The 23,164-nt window shown below is 31.2% G+C and overlaps 2 protein-coding genes and 1 pseudogene across 2 annotated transcripts; 1 reads left to right on the top strand and 2 right to left on the bottom strand.

Moving 5' to 3' along the window:
- Positions 1-37: 37 nt before the first annotated feature.
- LOC114123589 (gonadal protein gdl) lies at positions 38-1,691 on the bottom strand. Its single transcript, XM_027986621.2, has 4 exons — positions 1,313-1,691; positions 1,080-1,240; positions 823-956; positions 38-327 (listed from the first exon to the last, which is right to left on the bottom strand). Exons 1-4 carry the CDS (start codon positions 1,489-1,491, stop codon positions 181-183), a joined length of 621 nt encoding a protein of 206 aa, XP_027842422.2. The 5' UTR covers positions 1,492-1,691; the 3' UTR covers positions 38-180.
- Positions 1,692-6,877: 5,186 nt separating this feature from the next.
- Positions 6,878-23,164, bottom strand: part of LOC114123584 (glycoprotein 3-alpha-L-fucosyltransferase A-like) — a 32,605-nt pseudogene continuing 16,318 nt past the window's right edge.
- On the top strand, positions 17,562-22,985 carry LOC114123582 (sodium-coupled monocarboxylate transporter 1-like). Its single transcript, XM_027986610.2, has 11 exons — positions 17,562-18,082; positions 18,727-18,889; positions 18,992-19,109; positions 20,281-20,348; positions 20,439-20,593; positions 20,775-21,024; positions 21,133-21,242; positions 21,361-21,544; positions 21,617-21,703; positions 21,859-22,022; positions 22,599-22,985. Exons 1-11 carry the CDS (start codon positions 17,910-17,912, stop codon positions 22,885-22,887), a joined length of 1,761 nt encoding a protein of 586 aa, XP_027842411.1. The 5' UTR covers positions 17,562-17,909; the 3' UTR covers positions 22,888-22,985.

Raw genomic sequence — 23,164 nt, 5'->3', positions numbered from 1 at the left:
TTTCTATTTATTCAATTATTATTATTTATTTTATAATTTTTTTTTTTTTTTTTACTTTATTATTAATCTATTACAATTTGGACTTATACATACAGGAGGAATTAATTTAATAATTTAGGTCAATATTTTTTCTTTTTAGTTAAATTAAAATTTTTTCTGTACAATATTGTTTTGTTTTTTTTAAACTTCATCTGGTTTTTTATCGATTTGACTCAATCTTATGATAAAATCACATAAACGTATTTGTACTTGAATACGGCTAGCATCATCTGTGATATCAAATCCTGGAACACCAGCCATGTGCAATGTATTCTGTTGTTCTCGTCGCTGTAAATAAAATAATATTTAAATTACTCAAAATCCAACACAGTAGTAATATTGTATTCTATAATTTTCTATTTAACAATAGATGGAAAATTTAAAAAAAAATGTGTTTTACTTGAAAATACAAAATAGTTAAAATTTGTGTTTATTAAAGATCAATTAGTAATTATTTTAATAGTTTGTAATAAGCAAATTAGTAAATTAATTAAGAAAACTTAAAATATAACTAATTATCCTCTTGAAGTAAAAAACTATAAAAGTGATAAATGAAATTATTAAAAATTGGTGGTTATTCAATTTAAAGAAAACAAATAAATACATTGAAGATATATTATGTTACATTTGGCCATAAATATCATTGATCACAGCAAAATAGTAACTAACCTAACCAGTAATCATACCCTATCCATTGCGTGTAATGTTTACGTAGATATAATACTATGGTTGTCATTGGTAGGATTGATTACATACATTAATCAATGTTTCTGATGACATTACCTTTTCGTCAAGCTCTGTCACTATTTTCTTATCGAATTCTCGCAAGTTCTTTCTGTGTTCTGCTTGAAGTTTCAGCCTCGTCTCAGTCTTGCCCGGTTCAACCAAATCTGACTTCAATAGTTTTTGGATGCCAACTTAAACAGAACTGTTGTTCAATACGCTTTAATTTTTCAAAAATGCACTAACAACATTATGTTGTCGGCCACGACCGATTGCTGAGGTGTACGCCTCCGACGATGCGATCGTCGCATACTCACCCGAATGTTTGTTGATCATTTCTAACCTTTTTTGAAACATTTGTTTCTCGGTAACGTGCTGGATATCGGTCAGTTCCTTGACGATGGAATACAGCGTTTTGTCCAACAGACATTCGGCGAGTTCGCACAGGAGTTCGTTGGGTATGCGCTGCTGGTACTTTCTGGAACGAGAACGTCCGTTAAGCGTCGCCAACAGCGAACCACCGGGGGTATGGCGATCGCTACCGATTTACCTGGGTAACTCTTTGACCATTTTCTGTAACTGCTCGTTGAGGAAATAGAGCCTGGACTGGGTCTCGTTTTGGTTGTCCGACGCCGCCATGGCGGACACCGACGGTATTTCGTTTGAATCGGCTACAAGCGAATAATTCGAAGAAATTCTATCCGAACATTGAGGTGATTCGACGGACATGGTCACGGACACGGATATTTGTGCTAATTAATATTATGTAGAAATCTGTGGTCACAGCCCATGGTAATATATTATTATTTTGTTGTTAAACTTTTATCACAAAACGTTGCTTGTTGTTGTTGTGTCGTCGTCGTTGCTGCTGATAATAACTCTCACAGAACAATGATGATACGGGAGAACAGCAACACCGGGCGACTGTCGGTACCAGGGGCCCATGAAACGTTCGCCGGCCGGCCGGGGACCGATTCCGATCGCGAGTCGTGTCCGCGGCGGCCGCGCCGACAGTTCATGGGGCCCTGATGACTATTTGTAGGAGTCTGTGCAATAACAAGACAAGTCCATTTGTCAAACAATTTTTTTTATTTGATCGAATTGCAGTCAAGATATTATGGCATGAGTTGCACAGTTTCGTGCAATACGGGGCTTATTGAAGAGTTTTACAGTAAAACTACCCATTATGAAAATTGTAGAGGAGAATTTTATCTAGCGGCTCGAGCAATCCGATTTTTGATTTTCTCATTAATTAGTCAACGGGGTAAACAATAAAAACAAAAAACAAAAATTTGTTTGATTTACCATGAAATATCGGACGATTGGAATGCGATTATTATATATTAATATTAATATAAAATAAATGTGTTTTTGTTTTCAGTTTTTTAAAAATTACATTATAATTTTATAACATATAGGTACCTATAGGTACGGAAATGTCGGTAGTTTTTTCTCAATCAGAAAATATTGGTAATATTTTTCAAAAATTGGAAATGTTTTACCGACAAAGTCTTAGTCTTAACCTAGGGTGGCAACTGGGTAGACGGTTAGATTAGCTCAACCCTACCAGATGAAAAACAACGAATCTCTGAATTTCGTGGTTGAGATAAAATCATCTTTATCTGTAATCTTGATACGTGCAATAATTTTGAAAATCCTTGTTTCCAAAAAAGGTTTTGTATTTTTGACCGTGTATTTATTATCAATATTCTAAAATAATCCTGAGCTCTTAAGCTTAATACTTTTTATGAATGTTATGAAATGTTTTATATCATATTTACTGGTGAAGATAATAAAATAATATTTAATAATACCATTGATTATAATTTATAAGTACTATGTGTTATACGTATTCGGATTAATATATTTTTTATTTTATTATATATAAAAGAACAGTTCATTTTTATGTACCCATTTTGTGACGACGGTATTTTTCCAATTTTTTTTTTTTACAGAATTGTTAATACCTTCCTAAGTGTCATCACGTCGCACGATTTTTAAAATTTTGATTTTTAACAGTTAAAATCGGTAAAAAAATTTTTTTTAATAAAATAATAGTCAAGTTGTTATACCATGCAGAGATGGCACATTATTGTATCTTACCACCGTAGTGAAAAAAATTGATACAAATTTGAAACTTAAAGGTTAGACATTATAAACTTACGTACACACCTCGCGAGGTCCACCTGATACCTGATAATATTTATACTGCTCACATAATCATAAGGTTCTCACGGGCAACGCCAAGCGGAATGACTGGTAATATAACTTATTAATCCGAGTCTAGATCGATGAAATTATCAAAAATCTGAAATGGGATTTTCTCGTTTTAAGCAATCGAACCACTCTATTCACTAAACCGAAAAACAAAAAAGGTCATTCGTTGATATCGTGGGTCGCCAAATTTTTTTTAAAAAAAGGAACCTCTGCAGAATCGGATAGTTAAATCTGAATTAATATAACGATTTATAATATTAGTATCTAATTTATAATCAATTAATATTACGATAAAAACATCGAACTCGATGTACCGCATATTATATTATATAGATAATACTAAATCTGTGCGATTTACCGAGTAAATAGTGAGCTGTTCGTTTAATTTGCATTTTGCACTGTCGTGTAACAGTGTTATTCGGCGGAGCACTTACCTGCGGCGCTCCGTGCGGCAGACATTCGAAACTCGACAACCGGTTTTTTTGACCGGTAACTCGCTCTATGAGTGTGGAGAAAAATCGAAACCGTTCGGACCGAACGTTACCGACCGATTCTCGTCGTTTAAAAATATCGCGTGAAATCACAACAATATGTCAAACCGCGAGTGATCGATTACGACGGAACGTGTGTCATTGTCATTAACGACATGTCAACGGGGTTCGACCGTGCGTGACCCGACGTCAACACTGTGCGTGAACCGACGTCGCGGAAACCGCGTCGATCGTACCAGGGGCCCAGGACGATCCGACCCTTTTTGACGAGACCGTTCGCCGACGGTCCGACGGCCGCTCGCGCGACTCGGCCGCCGCCGTTCGAAGTCCGTCGCATGCGCTCCTGGTGTACTATTCCAATCTTTTACGTGAAATAGTCAACCTAACGTTTGTTAGGTTTAACACTTTTTATTTATTTATTAATATTAATTCGCGTGTCCGTCACGTCGGAGCTTACTGCTGCTATTTTTTTTCGCGACGCATCGTCACGTTTTCTTATGACAGTATGTTAACCTGTTTGGTGTTTGGAAATTTTTAGGGTTAAAGAGTAAAAAAATTCCATTGTACCCCCGATAGACGGAATTAAATGAAAAAAAATCGATTACGTTAAATTTGTTGTCGTTAAAAAACGAAAAACTCTGTAGATATTATGCAATTTTCACCAAATATTTGTGTTAGGATTTCCTGTGTTCGAAATATCATTATGCTATTCGTATTATTAGACGTTTAGAAATGTTGAAATTTTTCTTAATTTTTAGATTCTAGTCTAACCTTTGAGATTTTTAACTCGGTGGGTTGTTTTGAGTAGAAAATTAGTTTCCAATTTTTTGTTTCTCGGAGAGGTCAAAATTAATAGTATTTTTTAAAAACAAAAAAAAAAAAATAAAGAAAAATGGAAACTCTTACACAAATCCAGTTTTTGACAAATTTTAATTTTTTTTGTTAAAATTCAATTTTACATTATATATTTTTAAAATAATTTAGTAGGTACATTCTTTTAAAATTATTTAAGTATAGACATTTGAAGTTTTCCTTTTTAGATTCTGAACGGAGTGATGCATTGTATTTTTTTTTTTTTGTGTCTGTGTACAGCATAACTATTCGAAATAATGCTTCAATTTCAAACTTCAGAGGTGGTTTCCGAGGGCAAAGTGAATATCCTTGGTAAAAATATCGAGAAAAACAAAAAAAAAAAAATGACGGATAAACGGGAAGGTAAAACCAGTTTTTGACCAAATCGATTTTTTTATATGCTAACTCAAAAACTAATCATTGTAAACACTTAACATTTTCACCACATGTTTATATTGCCGTTATTAACACATTGCTAAATTTTCGAAATATTTTGAATTTTTTTTTAGCTATTTATAGACCACTGAAATTTTGGATTTTACTGAAATTTTTTTTTGAAGTGTCGATAAAAAAATGTTGGATGGCCAAAAGAACTTGAAAATTTACTACAGAGTTTTTTATGAGTTGCTCTTATTGTAGTTGAAAAAAATCTAAAAACGTTAGTCACAATTTTTTTTTATAAGCGTTTATAGTTTATGATTTAATTTTAAAAATATTTCACTTATTTTAATGCTATTTGTAGGCATTTGAAATATTCGTTTTTATAAATATCGATAAAACTTTTTTGGTTTAGTAAAAAATTTATTACAAAGTTCCTCGTAAGTTATTCTTATAGACTATAGGGATTCAAAAATTTTAAGAATATATAGGTACAATTTTTTTTATTAGCGTTTGAAGTTCAAATATTGACAACAATTCGTCAAAATCATGAATATTTTCAAATTATTTTGTAGGTATAATTTAGAAGTGACCTCCATTATTTACAACACATAGTTGAAGTTTTTGGACCCAACGTTTTTAACATTTTCTAATGTTTCAGATAAGATATTTTGAATATTTTGTTCGATTTTATGACGGAGATTACTCAATGATAACATGACGGATTATAAATCACATATAAATTATAATTATAACTGTAAGATTATGTCCAATTTCGTAACTTAGGTTCAGTTTTCATTTCGTGTAAATATACTATTTCCTAGAAAAGAATGTAGGTATATCCTTATATATATATTATATATAAAAGAACAGGCCTTTTTTATGTACCTATTTTGTGATGACGCTATTTAACTTTTTTCCAATTTTTTTTTATATAATTGTTCCAAATACCTTCCTAAGTGGCACCACGTCGTCCGATTTTCAAAATTTTGATTTTAAAGGGTTGAAATTGGTAAAAAAATGTTTTAAAAAATAAATAAAAAGTAATAAGTCAAGTTGTTTTACTAACTATATAAAAAAAATTTAAAAATTAAAAAAAATAAAAAATAAAATAAGTCAGATTGTTTTACCGACTATACAAAAAAAGTAAAAAATTTAAATTAAAGATTAGAAATTAAAAACTTACTTACACATCTCGCGGGGTCCGCATTCTACCACAGGCGAATTGCCTACCTGATAATATACTGCTCTAATTTCAAGCGGAATGACTATAGTATAATCCACAAAGTAATAATATATAGAAAAGCTATACCGTACATTACACTACATACTGATTTGAGGCAGACAAAAGAGCGAGCATTAGTGTCACCACTAACTTGATTAACTCATTGACTGATAAACATAGAGCCTGAACAATTATTTTTAACGGGCAACGAAGTGCATGGGGACAGCTAGTATAATATTGTATATATTATATATGTTTGCAGGATGAATTTGAATGATTAAAATGATATAATATACAGCTTTTAGTTTAAGTAGTATTCATATTAAATATGTTGAATTAAGTATTGTCCATTTAATGTAATATGTATTTTTCATACTAAGTGGCATAGATTAATCTTTCAATGATGAGTTATATTATAATTTATAATGATTATTATAGTATGATATTAAACCAAAAAAACATTTTTTAATAAAATCTAATAATTAAATTTGACGGCCAGTGATAATGTGATTTTTTGTTTATTCCAAGTCAATTTATTATTTTCAAAATATATACTAGCTGATATGGATTTTTTTTTAACCTGACACCGTGTAGTCGGCTTGGATGAGGCTGTGGCTCCGACTGATCCAGCACGGAAAGTATTCATTGATAATTTATTTCTATGCACGAAATCAAGATTCTAAGTTCTAACCTTATAAGAATAAATAAACATACCTACTGCATTCCGATCCACCAATTAAAATTTAAAACATCACAGAACGAACTATTAATATTATATGGAGTATCGACGTCCATAAAATGTCGATGCACCTTTGAACATGATGAAAAATGTTCATATTATGTTCTATTTTGATTTTTGACTTAATAGTGTGATATACGACTGTGGTCTGTGAGTACTAAATCAATTTTAATGCTCATAAATATGCGTTAAAAATCATTATAACATGCAGTAAAAAACATCCAATTTATTGAATAAATTACAATTTACATAAATTAGATACACGAGAGAAAAAAAATGACTATTTAATCATATATTTTTTTTAAGGCTTTGACAACAAAAGTCATTAGCCTGTAAAAGTGGACATTGATAAAATTAAAAACATTATCATATTATATGGTACAATATTAATGCTTTGGTAAATTTGGATAAAAATAAATGCGAGACAGTCGATGGACACTATTAAGATTTCTCAGTAAAATAAAGATTATAATATTATAATATTATTGTTAAGTGTAAAATGGGAACAATTCAACAATACTATAAATTAGCCATTGAAGAATTAATTTAGGTATATTGTCAAACGATATAAAATTTAGAATTTTGTTTGTCATGTTAAAACTATGAATTTGTGAAAAAATATTTTTTTTTCCGTTAACTTTATAAAATATGCATATAAAAGTTCTTATGCCCTTGGACACGGGAAATATTCCTACAAAAAATAACGAAATATGCAACATTATTGTATTATGCAACAAATATTTTTGTGTTTGAAAAAATCTGTGCTTATATCGAAAAAGCGTTATGATTTCGGTGAATAACCTTACCTCGTCTACCCCTCCCCCTAGGTTTTTATCCAAATACTCTACTGACACACACATAGTCGATACCGACCTCTATTACATTTATAAGCAACATTCAACGTCGACATATGCCCGAGCCTCTCCACCATTCGTTGATGTCTTCGTAGTGTCGGGGCGCGCGTTCCGTATCGTGGAGCATCGCGCACAACCGACAGAAAAAACGCGTGTCTTGGATCATGGCGCCCGTGCCCTTCCACTGGAAGTATTCGTTGTAAAGCCGGTCGTTGCTATCCAACACGTGCAAATAATCGGCCAGTTTCTTTGGCGACTCGAAGTCGTCGACGTGTATGAACGAATTCTTCGGTGCCATCAATTCGTAATCGCTCCGGCTTGGTCCCATGACGATCGGCAACACGTCGTGACTGCGCATCGTGCACATAATGTAACAAATACATAGATTTATTTATGAAACGAAAATGTCAACAATTGTTTTTAAATATAATGTTCCCGCTGCACAGGGCGCTCACGTCGACTTTTCTACTTAAAGTATATACGTTTATGACTGCGATTGAAATATAGTAAACGACCCGAGGCCACGACGACCCATCCGAACACTAATCCGGAGTGCGCAAATACAGAATTCGGATTTTTATGAGTATATACGCACCCACTCTTATTTTAACAGAAATTATTGAAATCATAAATCTTAATTAGTGCCATTAATTGTATATCATATTTATTTATACTTTTTGTACTTATATCTCGTAAATATAGGATACGACTTACCTTTATAAATACAACATCTAACTTTATATAATATAAAAAAAATAATTTCTCTATAACTCCTTTATTTATGTGTATAGGCAACACCAATTGAGAATCGATTGTTAAGTGCAAACGTTAAACATACTCGCGCACAGTGATTTCTACACGAATTATCGAAAATCGGTGTAATAATAAGAATATTGAATTGATTAAAATATTATTTATAAGATCTAAAAGTAGAATATTATTAAGTCGCTGATAACGTTTGGACTCACCTCAGTGCATTCGTGAACAATTTTTCGGTTATATAATGAAGACAATGCGAGTTTTCGAAAGACAAATAAAATTTATAATCATTTTTCAACATCTCTAAGCATTCTCCTTTTTTCGTCAAGGAACATTGAAGCTTTCCGCATTTGCCGTATACGTCGATCGAAATGTATTTGGCGAGTTCGTTTACGTAAATCGTACGATTGCTATGCGGTTTGCAGTTCGAAACGAACCACGCCACTTTTTTAGTTTTATTTTCAGCGTAATTTTTTCTTCCGTCCACAGGCAGTGGTGGAGTATATTTCATGAAATATCCATAAGGACGCGGCACATCACTGTCCCAGCGGTAGTTAGCTGTCCAATTAAATACATTGGCGTCGTTTACGGGTGAAGTGGAATATGGGGCTTCGGTGTTAAATAAAATCCAAATCTAAAGAACGAATAATGAAAAAAACCACGTACGCTGTATCAATATTACTTTACCATGTATTTATTAATTTATATCCATAACCTAAAAGTCTCGCGTGTATCAAAATATTTTAACCCATTTTAACTTAACACAAATTTATCAAATATATACATATATATATTTTAAAGTTTTACTTAAATATTATATGGTGATATGAATACATTTGGATGTAAAAAAGTTGTATTTAAATATAGTCTGTACAGATATTTTTAATGTCATTTGTATTACGCGTATCTAAATTATAAATCATGCAATAGTCAGTAGGTATTATTGTATCAATCGTGAAATTTCATCAAATAGTATTTTTGTTTATTGAAACGAAATAGAATTATATAATATTTAAATCATGTTATTGTGATACAAATATACAATCACTGTAATTAGTAAAAGATTGGCCATTAAAATTAAATCTCTGATTTATAATCGTAATTAAGAAAAAAATAGTGCTACTATTAATTTATGATACACGCATGTAATGAACAAGGACTTTAAATATTTACACTACGACTACGACTCATTAAGAATCGGAATATTTGATAATTTTATATTTTTAATCGAATAATTAATTATTTAGTTTTAGTCAATGGATGAGAAAAAATGTATGTATACAGAAAGGCGATATGGCAGAAAATTAAAATAATTTAGTTATTAAACTTTTGGATATTGAACCATCATATAATAATAACGTTAAGAAGACGTCGTACCCAAATGTGTTGTCTCTGTCTTACTACTCACGTGCGACATAGCAAATTATTTTCGTTCACCAGTTTCAATAGTGTGCTAAAACTATTATGTTTTGGTATTAGAATATTAGATTGAATTGACTTATTATACAATTTAATGGCAAAATTATTATTTAGGGTCTCACGTAAAATTTTATATTATTATTATTTTTTTGTAACTTATGTCTTTTTTGAAACTGTATATTTTAAAATCATTATAACTTACTTAAAAATAATAGTTATATTAATAATTTGGTCACGTGGGGCCTAGATAATAATCTTACCTTTAAATTGTGCAATAGGTCAATTTACTCTAATATCAAAACTCTAATAGCAACACACTATTGAACTGGTAAACGAACATTTTTATATGCCGTATAATACGTATATAAGACAGAGTCAACACATCTTAATCATAAAATTAAAAATGTTAAAAATGTATATAAACTTTATTAAACCATTTGGTAGACGCAATAAAAAAATCACGTTGAAGAAAATCGTTTTTTTTTAATTAACGATGAGTACCTTAGCAGTTTATTTACCTGTCCGGGTGGCCTTGGTACTTAGGACGGCTGTAAGAATGCCTAAAAAGCACGGCGTCTACTTCCGGACCCAGTGTCTTATTTAACGTCAACCAACATTGACTCACAGGACATCCAATGAATTCACCTTGGTTTAATTTTACCTTTTCCCAATCTGCGCCGGCACCGGTTTGGATTAAAATCCGTTTGATGGGTGTCTTCAGGTACTTGTAGCCCTTAGGCACATAATACATTTGCTCTATGATTCTGTCTCCTCCCGGTAACTGTTCCGGCCACACCAGTCTCGAACTAGTGAATTTATCATCAGCAATGACAACAACTATATTTGATATATAAATTAAACAAACTATAATATTATCATATAAATTTTCGGTTTTAGTGGTATCTTACAATTTTCATTACTGATAGTTGGAACGAAATCTTTCTGGAAAAACAATTTATAAAAACTTTATATTTTAAAACATTAAATTTCAAATTTTAAACAGCCATAATAATAATATATGACAGGATTATCTTTAAAGAGGACGAAGAGTTCTGCCACCATTACATTGTACAGTATTTTAAAAGTTTGTTAGTTTTTCTGTAACTGAACTGTTTTTGTATACTTTTTTCCTAATACGATTGCTTATGAGTTATTAATGTGTGATATATACATATTAATTAAATTAATTATAAGTGAATTGGTTACATTTTAATTTATTGTTTTTATCTAAAAGCATACGGGATTATGAGTTTAAACCTTTATAGTTTTTACCCACTCTATACTTGAAACACCACTACAAATACTGATTAATGTGATATTTTTTTTAAATTTTATAAAACAAACTTATGAGAAATTTAACAAATTCAAATGTTTGTATAATGGTCGGTGATTTAAACTGAAACTATATTTTAACTATATTTTTAAGTTTACATAAACTTAATTAATTAAAAATTCTAAAATTTAGGATTTAAAAAATGCATTATTAAAGATCCTCAGTGAATTAACTTGTGTAATATAATACTAATATAATATGTACCTATTGTACCTAGCTAATAATAATATTATTATTTCATATATATATATATATTTTTGAAAACACTTACTTTATAAAAGTACACTATTGTAACGTACAATATACTTATTAATAATGTAAGAATTAAAGTATAATATCTAATTATCAGTGGATGTTTGGCGTAAAGAATTGAAACTAGCATCTTTCAGGTAATAATTAAATATTAAATAGTTTTGATACTTAAATGAATACAACTTTAACAAAAAAACATTTAACTACATTCTCAATACAAGCACAAAATATACAAGATTTTATGTAAACCATTATAATATATATATTAATAAGTATATAATATTGTATACAATTTTAATAATATTCATATAAAAATGTTAAACAACCTAGTGAAAATCGTACGAATGACTTTATACAATTGTAGTTTCAATTGATAGTCAGAACACCTGTATTAAATTTTATATTTATTTAGACGATATGTAATAAATTAAAACTTATTATCTATAGCAGTGTTTCCTAAACTTTTTTTTACTCAACGTCCCTTTTAGATTTTAAAAATCTCATACCGCCCCCCCCCTCAATCAATTTTTCAAAATATTAACATTTTAGTTTTTAATACGCTATTTAATTAAAGCAAAAATATAATTTAACATTTTAATGCTACAATTTAGTTAATTTTATATAATTTTATATACCTACTAATTGTATGAATAATAAAAATGTAAATGATAGATGAATGCCCCCTTAGTGCCCTCCACAGAAAAACGCCCCCTTCAAAATACAAAATGTCCACAAGGGAATCACCGACCTATAGTATAAATTATTATTTATTATGAAAGATCTATTAATAATTGTTAATGTATTTATTTAACCTAAAAGTATGTAAATAACTGTAAACAATATTAATAATAAATACGATAGTATTCCATAATATGCGACAGTGACATCTGCATGACCTACTTAAGGTTAAATTTTTTTTTTATAGTATAATCTATAGATGCTAAGCTTGTGTTAAGAGAGTTGAGTTCTATATCAATGAAAATTGACCTCTTAGTAAAATTGAAGTCGAATGGGTTAGGTTCGATAAATTAGTTAAGTATTATCATAAATTTTAATGTATCTATATGTTATTTAAAGGTATCGTAATAATATAATATGATCATTGTTTAATAGTTACCACAGGGCGACAGAGCTCGCGACTTCAACATAATACTTAATAGTATAAGCATATAATATAGTATGATTGTATTATAATTACTAATTATATACTTACTATAAGTAATACTTGTACTATCATACAACTATACAAGTACCATAGTTTGAGAGCCCTATGATATAAGTTTATGTAAACAATAAAAATAATAAATAATTTCTATTTACTAAAGTCTAAAATGAAAATTTTTATATGATATAAGTTAGGATTATTAGATTAAAATATTTTATAAAATATGATCATTTAGTCAAAATTATAGTTCAAATATAGGTATATTTTATAGTTATTACATTACACAATGTATGTATGATGTACATAAATAACTTTTTAGATGAAAGGTTATAATTGAGTTGGTTATTTATGGTAGTTAATTAGTGACGTCTATAGTTCGAGTATAATTTATAGAATGAAGTGTACATATGTTGTATGATAATTAATTGTATTTATATGGTTTAATAGATAGGTTAAATACCTATTACCTATTGGCTAAACCTAACCCAATCAAACACAATTTATATATTTATGTTTAGAATATGCGCGAATATAGTAATGTTTTAATATACGTTGATATTATGTATTTTGTTTATAATATGAAATTATAGAGATCAAGAAGGGCCAGTTAGGGCATTAATGTTTAATTCTTTGAATACATTTGGTACATTTGAATAATTTGTGCATATTGTGAAAAATGTATGTAATTCATCATATAATACTTATGAAAATATAAAAATTATTGTAGACAACTACATTGATAGAAAACTTAAATACTTATGTGATTTAAGGTTTTATTGCACAAATAATAGTATAATTTTCTAAGTAAATTAATGTTAAACGTAGAATTCGTTACTTCTAAAAAACGGTTTAAGTGCACGAGATTTGGCTTCGACGCTCTACTCAAACTGTAGTCGTTAGGTGTTAGGCGTAGGTTTCCACTCACAGGCAGGCAGGTTAATAGAATATATTTGAATATTTTGATAATGTGATGTACTAACTTGTGGACGAATTATGCGGATGACACAACAACAGTTGTCTACTTTTTTCTGAACTTTCTCGGGATGATCAATTAAAAATTACTTTTTGTGAAATCAGTGGTTCTTATAGTTTTGAAATACGTAAAGCTGCAGTATGAGTAGGTATAGAGTTTCTATAATACGATATTTAGGTTTAATGTTGATAACAACATGAGATCATAACAACACGAAAACAATTTCGCAGTTATGCGCCTGTGCTTATTTTTAATGTATCTATATTACTTTTATTGACTTCGCGAATTTTTATCTGTCAAAACTATATGCGTATAATTTATTAATACATATATTATATTGGACAGTATTTCAATGCCTAAATGACATAAGCGCCAAAAGTGTAAAAATGACATACTATCATTTGAGCCAAAAATTATTGTATATAATAAACCCCTATATAATATTATTACGTACCTTTTATACTCAATATATTATTATATAATATATATTATGAGTGCCAAAGAAATAAGAATATAAAAAAAAATACCATTCGAGCCAATGTTAATATTTTATATACTTCATATAAGTATTTAGAAAATATTTAAAATTGTTAATATTCGATAAAATATAGAAAAAAGTTTTTTAAAAACTAACAGTGGCACACAGTTGTCTAGGATTTTGGCGCTTTTGTAAGACGCAGGTACGATTTTTTTTCCTAATCACATTTTAGCACTTATTTCTTCCACCGATTTTAATACGCGGTTCGTAAGAATCCTATCCCGTCTAGCCACTCTATTGATACAAATGCGTTTAAATCACTACTACAACTTTAATAACAAAAAATGATTAGATTTTTTTTATAATTCTATGTAAACACATACAATCTGCAGTAGCTTCGACTCCTGTTTATTGTCCACTCGGCGACAGGGATTATTGTATTAGACGAACCGTTGAGAAACGGCCGTAGGACAAAAAATTAACCAACAATGAGCACGGTATTTATGTGTTGTGTTGTATTATATATTTACGTTATTATTGGACTAGACAATTTAATCGCGCGTCCGGCAAAGTCAAACGCACGTTCAACCGTGGCCTTTAATCAATTACGACGTTTCCTCTCGAAACGAATTTATATATAAGTTTATAACAATTTTTAAATCTATTGCAACGTCTCGACTGAACGAGCGAACTACATCATTATTATATATTAGTATTATTAATTCACGTACGGCGAAATCGTATACAGCGTGAGATTCGCGCCGCTGCGAGTGACACATAATATATCTCCGTTTAGGAAATGTAAATTCGAAGATATTTTTATATCGCCGACGTGATCGATATTTTCGATCGAATGTGTCCAGTCGTAATCTAAATTCCGTAAGCAAGCGATCAGTCGCAGTAAATAATCATTGGCATGCACTTTAACGATTTTTAAAAGTATCGATTACCTATATTATTAAATCTACGCTGGAAGGCAATTATAATATTTAGGTTCGAGGATTTAAAAAATGTAAAATTTTCCTTAATACCTATAATATAAATAATAATTGCGTGTGCTATCACAAATATTTTTAAAAATTCTAGAATAGTAAAAATGTTCTTCTTTCTTTAGCTTGATTTTATAGATAAATGTTGTATGCATGTTATTATATGTATAGTTGTCCTATCGCCCGAATATCGAGTGAGCTATTCACTACGATTATCTCACCCTCATAATATATGTTCCAAGCGTATGACTGTTTCCAAAATGGTAAAATCAATCGAGTTAGCGCTAATGAGATACTAATTTTAATGTATGTCGTATACGATTGTTTGTTTTACACAGTGTTGTGTGTATACTGTGAACCGAATCAGTGTATTATCCACTTAAATTAATTCGGACCCTGACTGTAGTGTATTACTCATAGACTATAGTTAAAATAAAATAAAAATATATATCTGGTGGAACGATAAAATCCTTAAACGAGGAATCATTGCAGTGAACTAATGATTTCGTGTCTACTGTTTTAGGTTACGCATATTATATTATATTGTAGGTATTTGAGTTATCGTCGAACACATCGGAGTTTGTTACATTGAACTTCGAAGAACATTAAACGAGTAATTTATGCAATACACAATAATTAAGTCCCTAACCTATTTATGCAATATAAATAATAATCTACAGTAAAGGCAATTCCATTAACAGTTGTTATTGTTTGTATTATTATCAATGTCCAAAGTTAAATAGAAACGTAAATATTTAACTTACTATAAGGTGCTTAGTAAGTTAACTTGTGTATCTATATAGTATATAGGCATATTTATCTAGGTACACTTTGCGTTCTGTCACGAATGTTATGATATTATAGAATACCTACGTGTTTATATAGCATTATATTGTATTATTGTATTATCTGATGGGCAATTAAGAGGACGTCGTACTCACGTGTGTTGTCTCCGTCGTGCACACATTCGACATGGCAAATTTTCGTTCCCAAGTTTCAATAGTGTGCTGTTAGTTTTGATATTAGACCTATTAGAGTGAATTGACCTACCTATTATATAAAATTTAAATGTAAAATTATTATCCAGGGACTCGCGTAGTCTTTTATTGATATCATTATTTTTAAGGAAGTTATGATCATTTTAAAATGTATAGCTTCAAAAGGCCTCATATTAACTTACTTAAAAATAATATCAATAAAAACTTAGCCTACGCGGGGCTCCAGTATAATTTAATATAACATTTTTTAATTAATTTACTAAAAAAAAAGAAAGTAATTAGCACACGAGTACATATACTAATAGCCTAGACGTCGATGTATTTAAAGATAAATAAAATGTTTAAATCATAAAATAGGTCAATAATATTGAAACTGAAGAACAAAAATGTTCTATGTCGCATATGTGTGTAAGACGGAGACAAAACATGTGGGTGCGATGTCCTCTTAATGATTATATTGTTTTCGTAACAGGTCACTTATCAAAAAAAAATAAAAAAATAGATCGATTATTAATGCGTAGGTACCTATTGTTTTATGTTTGTAAATATATAAGAAACAGTCGGTGTACACAATAGTAACGTCAGTAACACTAACCGTCAAGTATTTATTTGATATAGTTTATACGAGTACCTATCTATCTGGATAGATACCTGGCTTCTAAGCTATATTTATATTAATAATTATAACGAGTGTATACGTGTAATGGAAAATCTATAATTAATTTGTATAGCTCTTCATTTTTACTTTAAGTCGACATTATAATATCAGAAATGACAAATATCATAATGAATTTAGCACAGGCGCATCATCATAATATCGAAACATAATTCGTGGTCACTCGCATTTTTCTTTAAAAACTGCTTAACGCTTATGTATACAGGTGCGTAAAGCACGAACTTGGTGTGGGGATATGGCTTGACTACATCATACCGTACATTGTGTGTTTTAGTACATCTTAAAACGAAAAACGTCGAATGTTCAGAACGTAACATGTCCACATTATTGTAGTGCAATAATTATTGTTGTACTTGTAGGAATATAACCGTGTGCTGTGAGATTAAAAAGGGGTAGTTATGGCATCTTATGTACTATAAATATTCGGTTAGGTTATCGGTAGACGTATCGTTTACGACTGAATTATAAATGTCTGACCAGTGCCGTAAACACGAGGACGACTCGGGGGCTTAGCTTTCAAAATTTAAAACTGCACCGGTAATTTACACGGTATATATTCGAACGTATTATCGATAAATTTCTCTTGATTTCTTTCTATAATATTTTCATACTGAAATTTTCGATTTAAATTCAAAACTATAAGAAATATAATATTTTACCTCATCTTCGGTAATAGCTGCAGGCATTATTGATTTACCGCCCGTTTAAAACAGTCATCGCGATATTATAGGCGTTAGTATTTTATAATATCATCGTTTTATCAATATAATATATATTTCAATAAAATATATTTATCATAGACATCTCGTCTGTCGATTTTTGCGAATCATAAAATATAATATATCGTAAGCCCGCGGCGAAACTATATTTTATAAATTCTACCGTATCCGAGACCTCCCTCCCCGTCCTTAATCCCAGTTCTAATCTAACCGTTACATAATAATTATTGTCGATATTATATTGTTGTAATTGTCATAATCGTCGTCACTGCGACGGCGACGGCAATCGCGCCGTATACTGCGCGGTTCACGGTGGCGTCGCGATAGACCAATCGGCGAGTGTGAAGATTACGACGACACGAAGACGTTTGGGCAAGGCGGGTCGCGAGCTTTCGCATAGCAAGACGTGCGTCCACGACGGCGGCACCTATACAGTCTCGAAACAATAAAATATAATAACGACGACGACGACGACGAAACTTGCGTTATATTCTACGTCCGGTACGTTATCGCGTTTCCGAAATACTACAGTAAGCCCATCGTCCGGGCCGATTTCGCGTGACACTCGTATAAATAGTATACAGCGTACACATATCCTACGTACACCGGAAGGAAGTCTTCGACGCCGCCATGGAAAACGTAAACTGGATGGCGGAATACGCCGCGTTCGTCGTCATGCTCGGGCTGTCCGTCGTCATCGGCCTGTACTACGGATGCTTTTCCAAACAGAACACCGTCTCCGATTATCTGTTGGGCGGCAAGCACATGTCCGTTTTTCCGATCACCATGTCGCTGATCGCTAGGTATACGATTATCATACTGAAATATTATATTTGGTCGTTTTGTCGCGCAAACTATATCGCAACACCTATAATATGTGCCTATATATATAGCTAATTTATAGCATATATTATTATACTGCCTGTATAGGTACAATGCCGCAATCGTGCATAATATGATCGATATTTTTGTGCAAAAAAATAAAAATTGTCTATTTTTTGATACATAAAAATCGGTTCAAATCGATTGACCGGCATTGTGGATGAGCGACGGATGTCGTTTAATATTTTTTAACTATAGTAAATATTTCATCTTAATCATAGCTGCGCTGTAGGTACGTGTTATTATTACACGGTGTTTCTTTTTTTAATGAATATATTATACATACTATTATGTGTATTAATGCAACATATTAAGTACCTTAACTCGTTGCGATTTAAGCCCTATAATTGAATAAATTGCAATGTAGTGATTTCGTCACAAACGCATTAAAAAAAAAACCCAGCAATTTAAATAAAAATGAAATATTCGGTATACAGCTATAGGTAATATAGCAGGTATGACCTGTAGCTTATCAGTTATCATAGAAATGCAATAGTATTGGTGTATATTTTAATTTCGTATGGTAAAAAATAAGAACATCAATATATTATTGTGTATATTTTAGTCACATTTCTGGAATAACGCTGCTCGGAGTCCCATCTGAAATTTATAGCAATGGAACACAATACTTAATTGTCGGCGTGGTTAACAATATCGTGGTCATCGCCACGGTTATTTACATTTATTTACCCGTCTTTTACGATCTTCAGTTGACATCAGTATACGAGGTAAACAGTTTTTTTTTTATAATTACTTATAAGAACTTATTGTAAACAAAAACATACACCTATCGATTTTATGAATTTATTTAAATTTAATATTAACTTTAGTACTTGGGCTTACGATTCAATTCCAACATTCGTGGATTGTCGTCGCTCATCTTCGCCATCAATCTAATACTGTACATCCCTGTTGTGATTTACATACCCGCATTAGCGTTCAATCAAGGTAGATATACATAATATACCTATTACCTATACTAATAATAAATCATCATTTCATTTTAGAACATGATTCACTGTCTCTGTTTTTCATATTGCACCCATATAACGACTAAACCGCTCTGAGAATATTAATAAATTTGTATCTATACCTACTGTTCAAATTAGATTTATAAGCATAAGCTAAAATAATTAATTTATTTAACATTATACTACGTTTTTAAAAGTCGCTAATAAGTATTAACTCCAATGTTTATAGTTTATTATATGACGTATAATATGCAAGATACATAGACGATAGCTGATAAGTCGTCTTATTATTAGTAAATTTTAAAATTGATTATGTTTGCTTACTTTCAGGGTTAGGAATGATACTAAAAAAAAGTATCATGATACGTACATTTAGTATATCTAGAATGATCTAGATTCTAGATACAAGATACATGATAATTTTATATTTCCAATTGAATTTTATTAACTATGGAACGTAAAAAGTCTAACATAATACACTATACTGCCCATACTCTATACCCAATAGTAGTATTGCCTATAGGTACCTACCATAAAGTCGTATATATTAAATAATACAATAAGTCAGTACACATTATACAATTTTAACTAATAAATCACTGTATCTATATAAAAACACCAAAATAATTGATGAATTACATAAAAATTACATCTTAAATTTTACTTATAATATATAGTTATACATGTGTATTATTGGTTATGGACTTATGAATATTTTTTACATTAAATGTTAATTTTTTATTCGTAAAAATACAATCCGCCACGAAATTATTTCACTTTTTTAAGTTTTGAAGGTTCTGCAAATGGAATTTAAATTTCTTGGTACTATATTTAGTACAAATATTTACATTAAAAGTATCTTGTATCAGTTGTATCGTTTGACAAAAAAGATACATGATACTTCTAAAAAATGTATCATACCACTACAAGATACAATTGTATCTTTGATACTGACTAAGTCTGCTTACTTTGAACAGTATGGTAAAAAAAATTAAAATTTTGGATCATATTTATTGAAATGAGTGTGTAGAGACAATAATATTTTATAATACGTGCCGACATCTCCTTACGTTTTTCTCGACACATATAATTGCTAGATTTAAACATTGATTAGAAATCAACAATAACCATTGGTTTTATATTAACAGTTACAGGACTTGATGTACATTTAATAACGGTGATAATTTGCGTCATTTGTATATTTTATACTACCATCGTAAGTTTAATATTTATTTAATTATCAATATGCAATCGCTATTTGATTTTAAACTTAAAGTTATAATAACCGTTGTATTGCGAATACCAGGGCGGACTAAAGGCAGTAGTATGGACAGACGCTATTCAAAGTCTTTTCACAGCTGTTTCAATCATAATTGTGATAATCTTGGGATTAATACAAATCGGAGGGATCGGAAACACGATCAGAGCCAATCAAGAAGGGGGCCGAATAGAATTTTTCAAGTATTTATACTCAACTGCTTGTTTTTATTAATTTAATTTAAATTTAAATATGCGTTTATACTATGACGTGGTTCAAATATATAGTAAGATTTTTATAGTATTTTTGGCGTATGAAACAAACTTGTTGGAAATGTCGGACGACTTTACACATTGGACTGATTTTAAATTATATTTTACTCAGGATGAACCCAGATCCGTTTTTGAGACATACCTTTTGGACCGTCACCATAGGCACGACGTTTCAATGGCTCACATCACTGGGCATTCATCCGGGAGCAGTTCAACGTTTCGTAGCGTTGCCCACGTATGGAAAAGCTCGGAAAGCTGCGTTTTTCTTTGTTTTCGGTATGGGCGTCGTTAAAATATTGACCGGCGCTATAGGAATGTTGATCTACGCCAAGTACAAAGACTGCGATCCCATATTGGCCAATGTCAGTTATTTCCTTATGGCGCATAGACGTGTTATAACGACGTGCGCCTCTTAAATAATAAATTGTTTAGATGAATTATTAATTATTGAATTGAATTAATGATTTCAGTACATAGACAACGATAGAAAATTAGTGCCGTACTATGTGATGGACGTGGCTGCAAAATTTCCAGGAATTACCGGTTTATTCGTTTCCGGCATTGTCAGCGCTGCCTTGAGGTATACTATAATATATACACATTAACATACAATTTAATATAACGAATTGCGCTGTTTACTATTTATTGGTGATTCAAATTTTTCTCGCGTTTTTCTACAAAATACTTAAATTTTTTAGTACGATGTCAGCTCAGATCAACACTGTATCCGGTACGATTTACGAAGATTTTATAGTGAAAATGATGGGCATAAAAGTGTCCGATTTGACGGCTAGCGTTATTATGAAGAGCATCGCGGTGATCAGCGGTATCGTATGCGTGGTTTTGGTATTTGTGGTCGAAAAATTGAACGGAATCCTTCAAGTATATCAGTTTTAAATAAGATCTCTGCTAAATAAAAAGTTCAAAAGATGTCTAACACTTTGTGTATTATAGATGTCGATTAGTCTGAGCAGTGTGACGAACGGTGCATTATTGGCTGTGTTCACGTTAGGAATTTGTTTTCCGTGGGCAAACTCCAGAGTAAGTCTGTTTAAAATGTTTATTCCGAGCTGCCAAGCCATTTAAAATGACCAAGTGTAAAATAGTACAATTTACGCGTTAATTCAGTTAATTGATTAAATATACAATTATATAGTTGAATATAGATATTTACATACTATTACATCCGTGTACAGGGAGCCATGTGTGGGTTGTTAACAAGTTTAGCTGTCATGACTTGGATAGTGTCCGGAGCTCAGTATGCCATATACAACAAGGAATTGAAGTTCGTCGAGAAGGAAGTTTCGATATCCGGATGTCCTGCCAACACAACTTTTAGAAATCATACAGATTATTCCGGGTAATTACGTATTATTAAAACAGATAATCAAACAAAAGACCTATGGTCTTATGTTATATTATTATACATAAATAATGTTTCATCCGACTATCATTTCGCACAAGTACTACATTATTAGAGCGTTTTCTTAGTGCGTTTTCAAAATTATCCTTTTTTGTTCGCCCAACATACGTGTAAATATAATACTTCTTTTTTGGGCACATTCGGAACAGCTAAGAACATTGACCTGCAGGTATAATATAAGATCGAGGCTATACACGGCGTTTTCCGTCAAATTGAAAATGCGTTAGTTTATATCGGAGTAACTTGATGGACGTAATACGCCGAGTTTAAATCCTCGGTGGAAAACGCCGGTCGGCTTGCGTTTTAGCGGGCGAACGACGAAATAATAAAAACGCGGCGTATTACATCCGTCGTGTTTTAGCTACTCCGATATAAGCCAACACATTTTCAATTCGACAGAAAACGCCGTGTATAGCCTTGGCCTTAGGACATATTTGGAAACTTTCTGTAAATTGTGACTATATTATATGTATATTGTACTCATATACTTAATGGTATCGTATTTTATGATAGGTTAATCCGGTTGAACGAAGACGTGTATGCAGGTCCTGACGTACCGACAATTTATACGATTTCGTACATGCACTACAGTACTATCGGTACATTGGTCGGGATCGCCGTCGGACTTGCCGTCAGTCTATTATTTCCCGAGGAGGAGCAGGATGTAGACCCCAAATTGTTGACGCCTTTTATACGGAAGCTTGTATATCCGAAGTACATGACTGAGACAGTAAAGAACGGTCGGACCAACAACCACAAAACCGAAACGTACGAACTGGTGTCACAGGACACCAAACTGTGATGATGCACGCTGGACATGGTTGATTAACGAAGGTATTGATTCCATCTGATTCGAAAAGTGTTTTGTCTTTACAAAAATAAACGGAAAATAATAACAAAGCTATTGTTTAATAATTACTACCTACTAGGAAAAATCATATTGTCGATAGTGTTTTTCGACTGAATTTACGAAATTAAATACGAATTATATATTAACATAATATAGTTATTGTATGTATATTTTGATCTAGATGGAGATTGAACGTTATTATCTGGAGACTGTTTAGAGTATTTTGTTA

The sequence above is a fragment of the Aphis gossypii genome, chromosome 2 (genome assembly GCF_020184175.1).
Source record: "Aphis gossypii isolate Hap1 chromosome 2, ASM2018417v2, whole genome shotgun sequence".
In the NCBI taxonomy this organism is placed as follows: domain Eukaryota; kingdom Metazoa; phylum Arthropoda; class Insecta; order Hemiptera; family Aphididae; genus Aphis; species Aphis gossypii.
The sequence above is the reverse complement of the archived record's forward strand: the minus strand, read 5'-3'. Positions and strand labels throughout refer to the sequence as shown.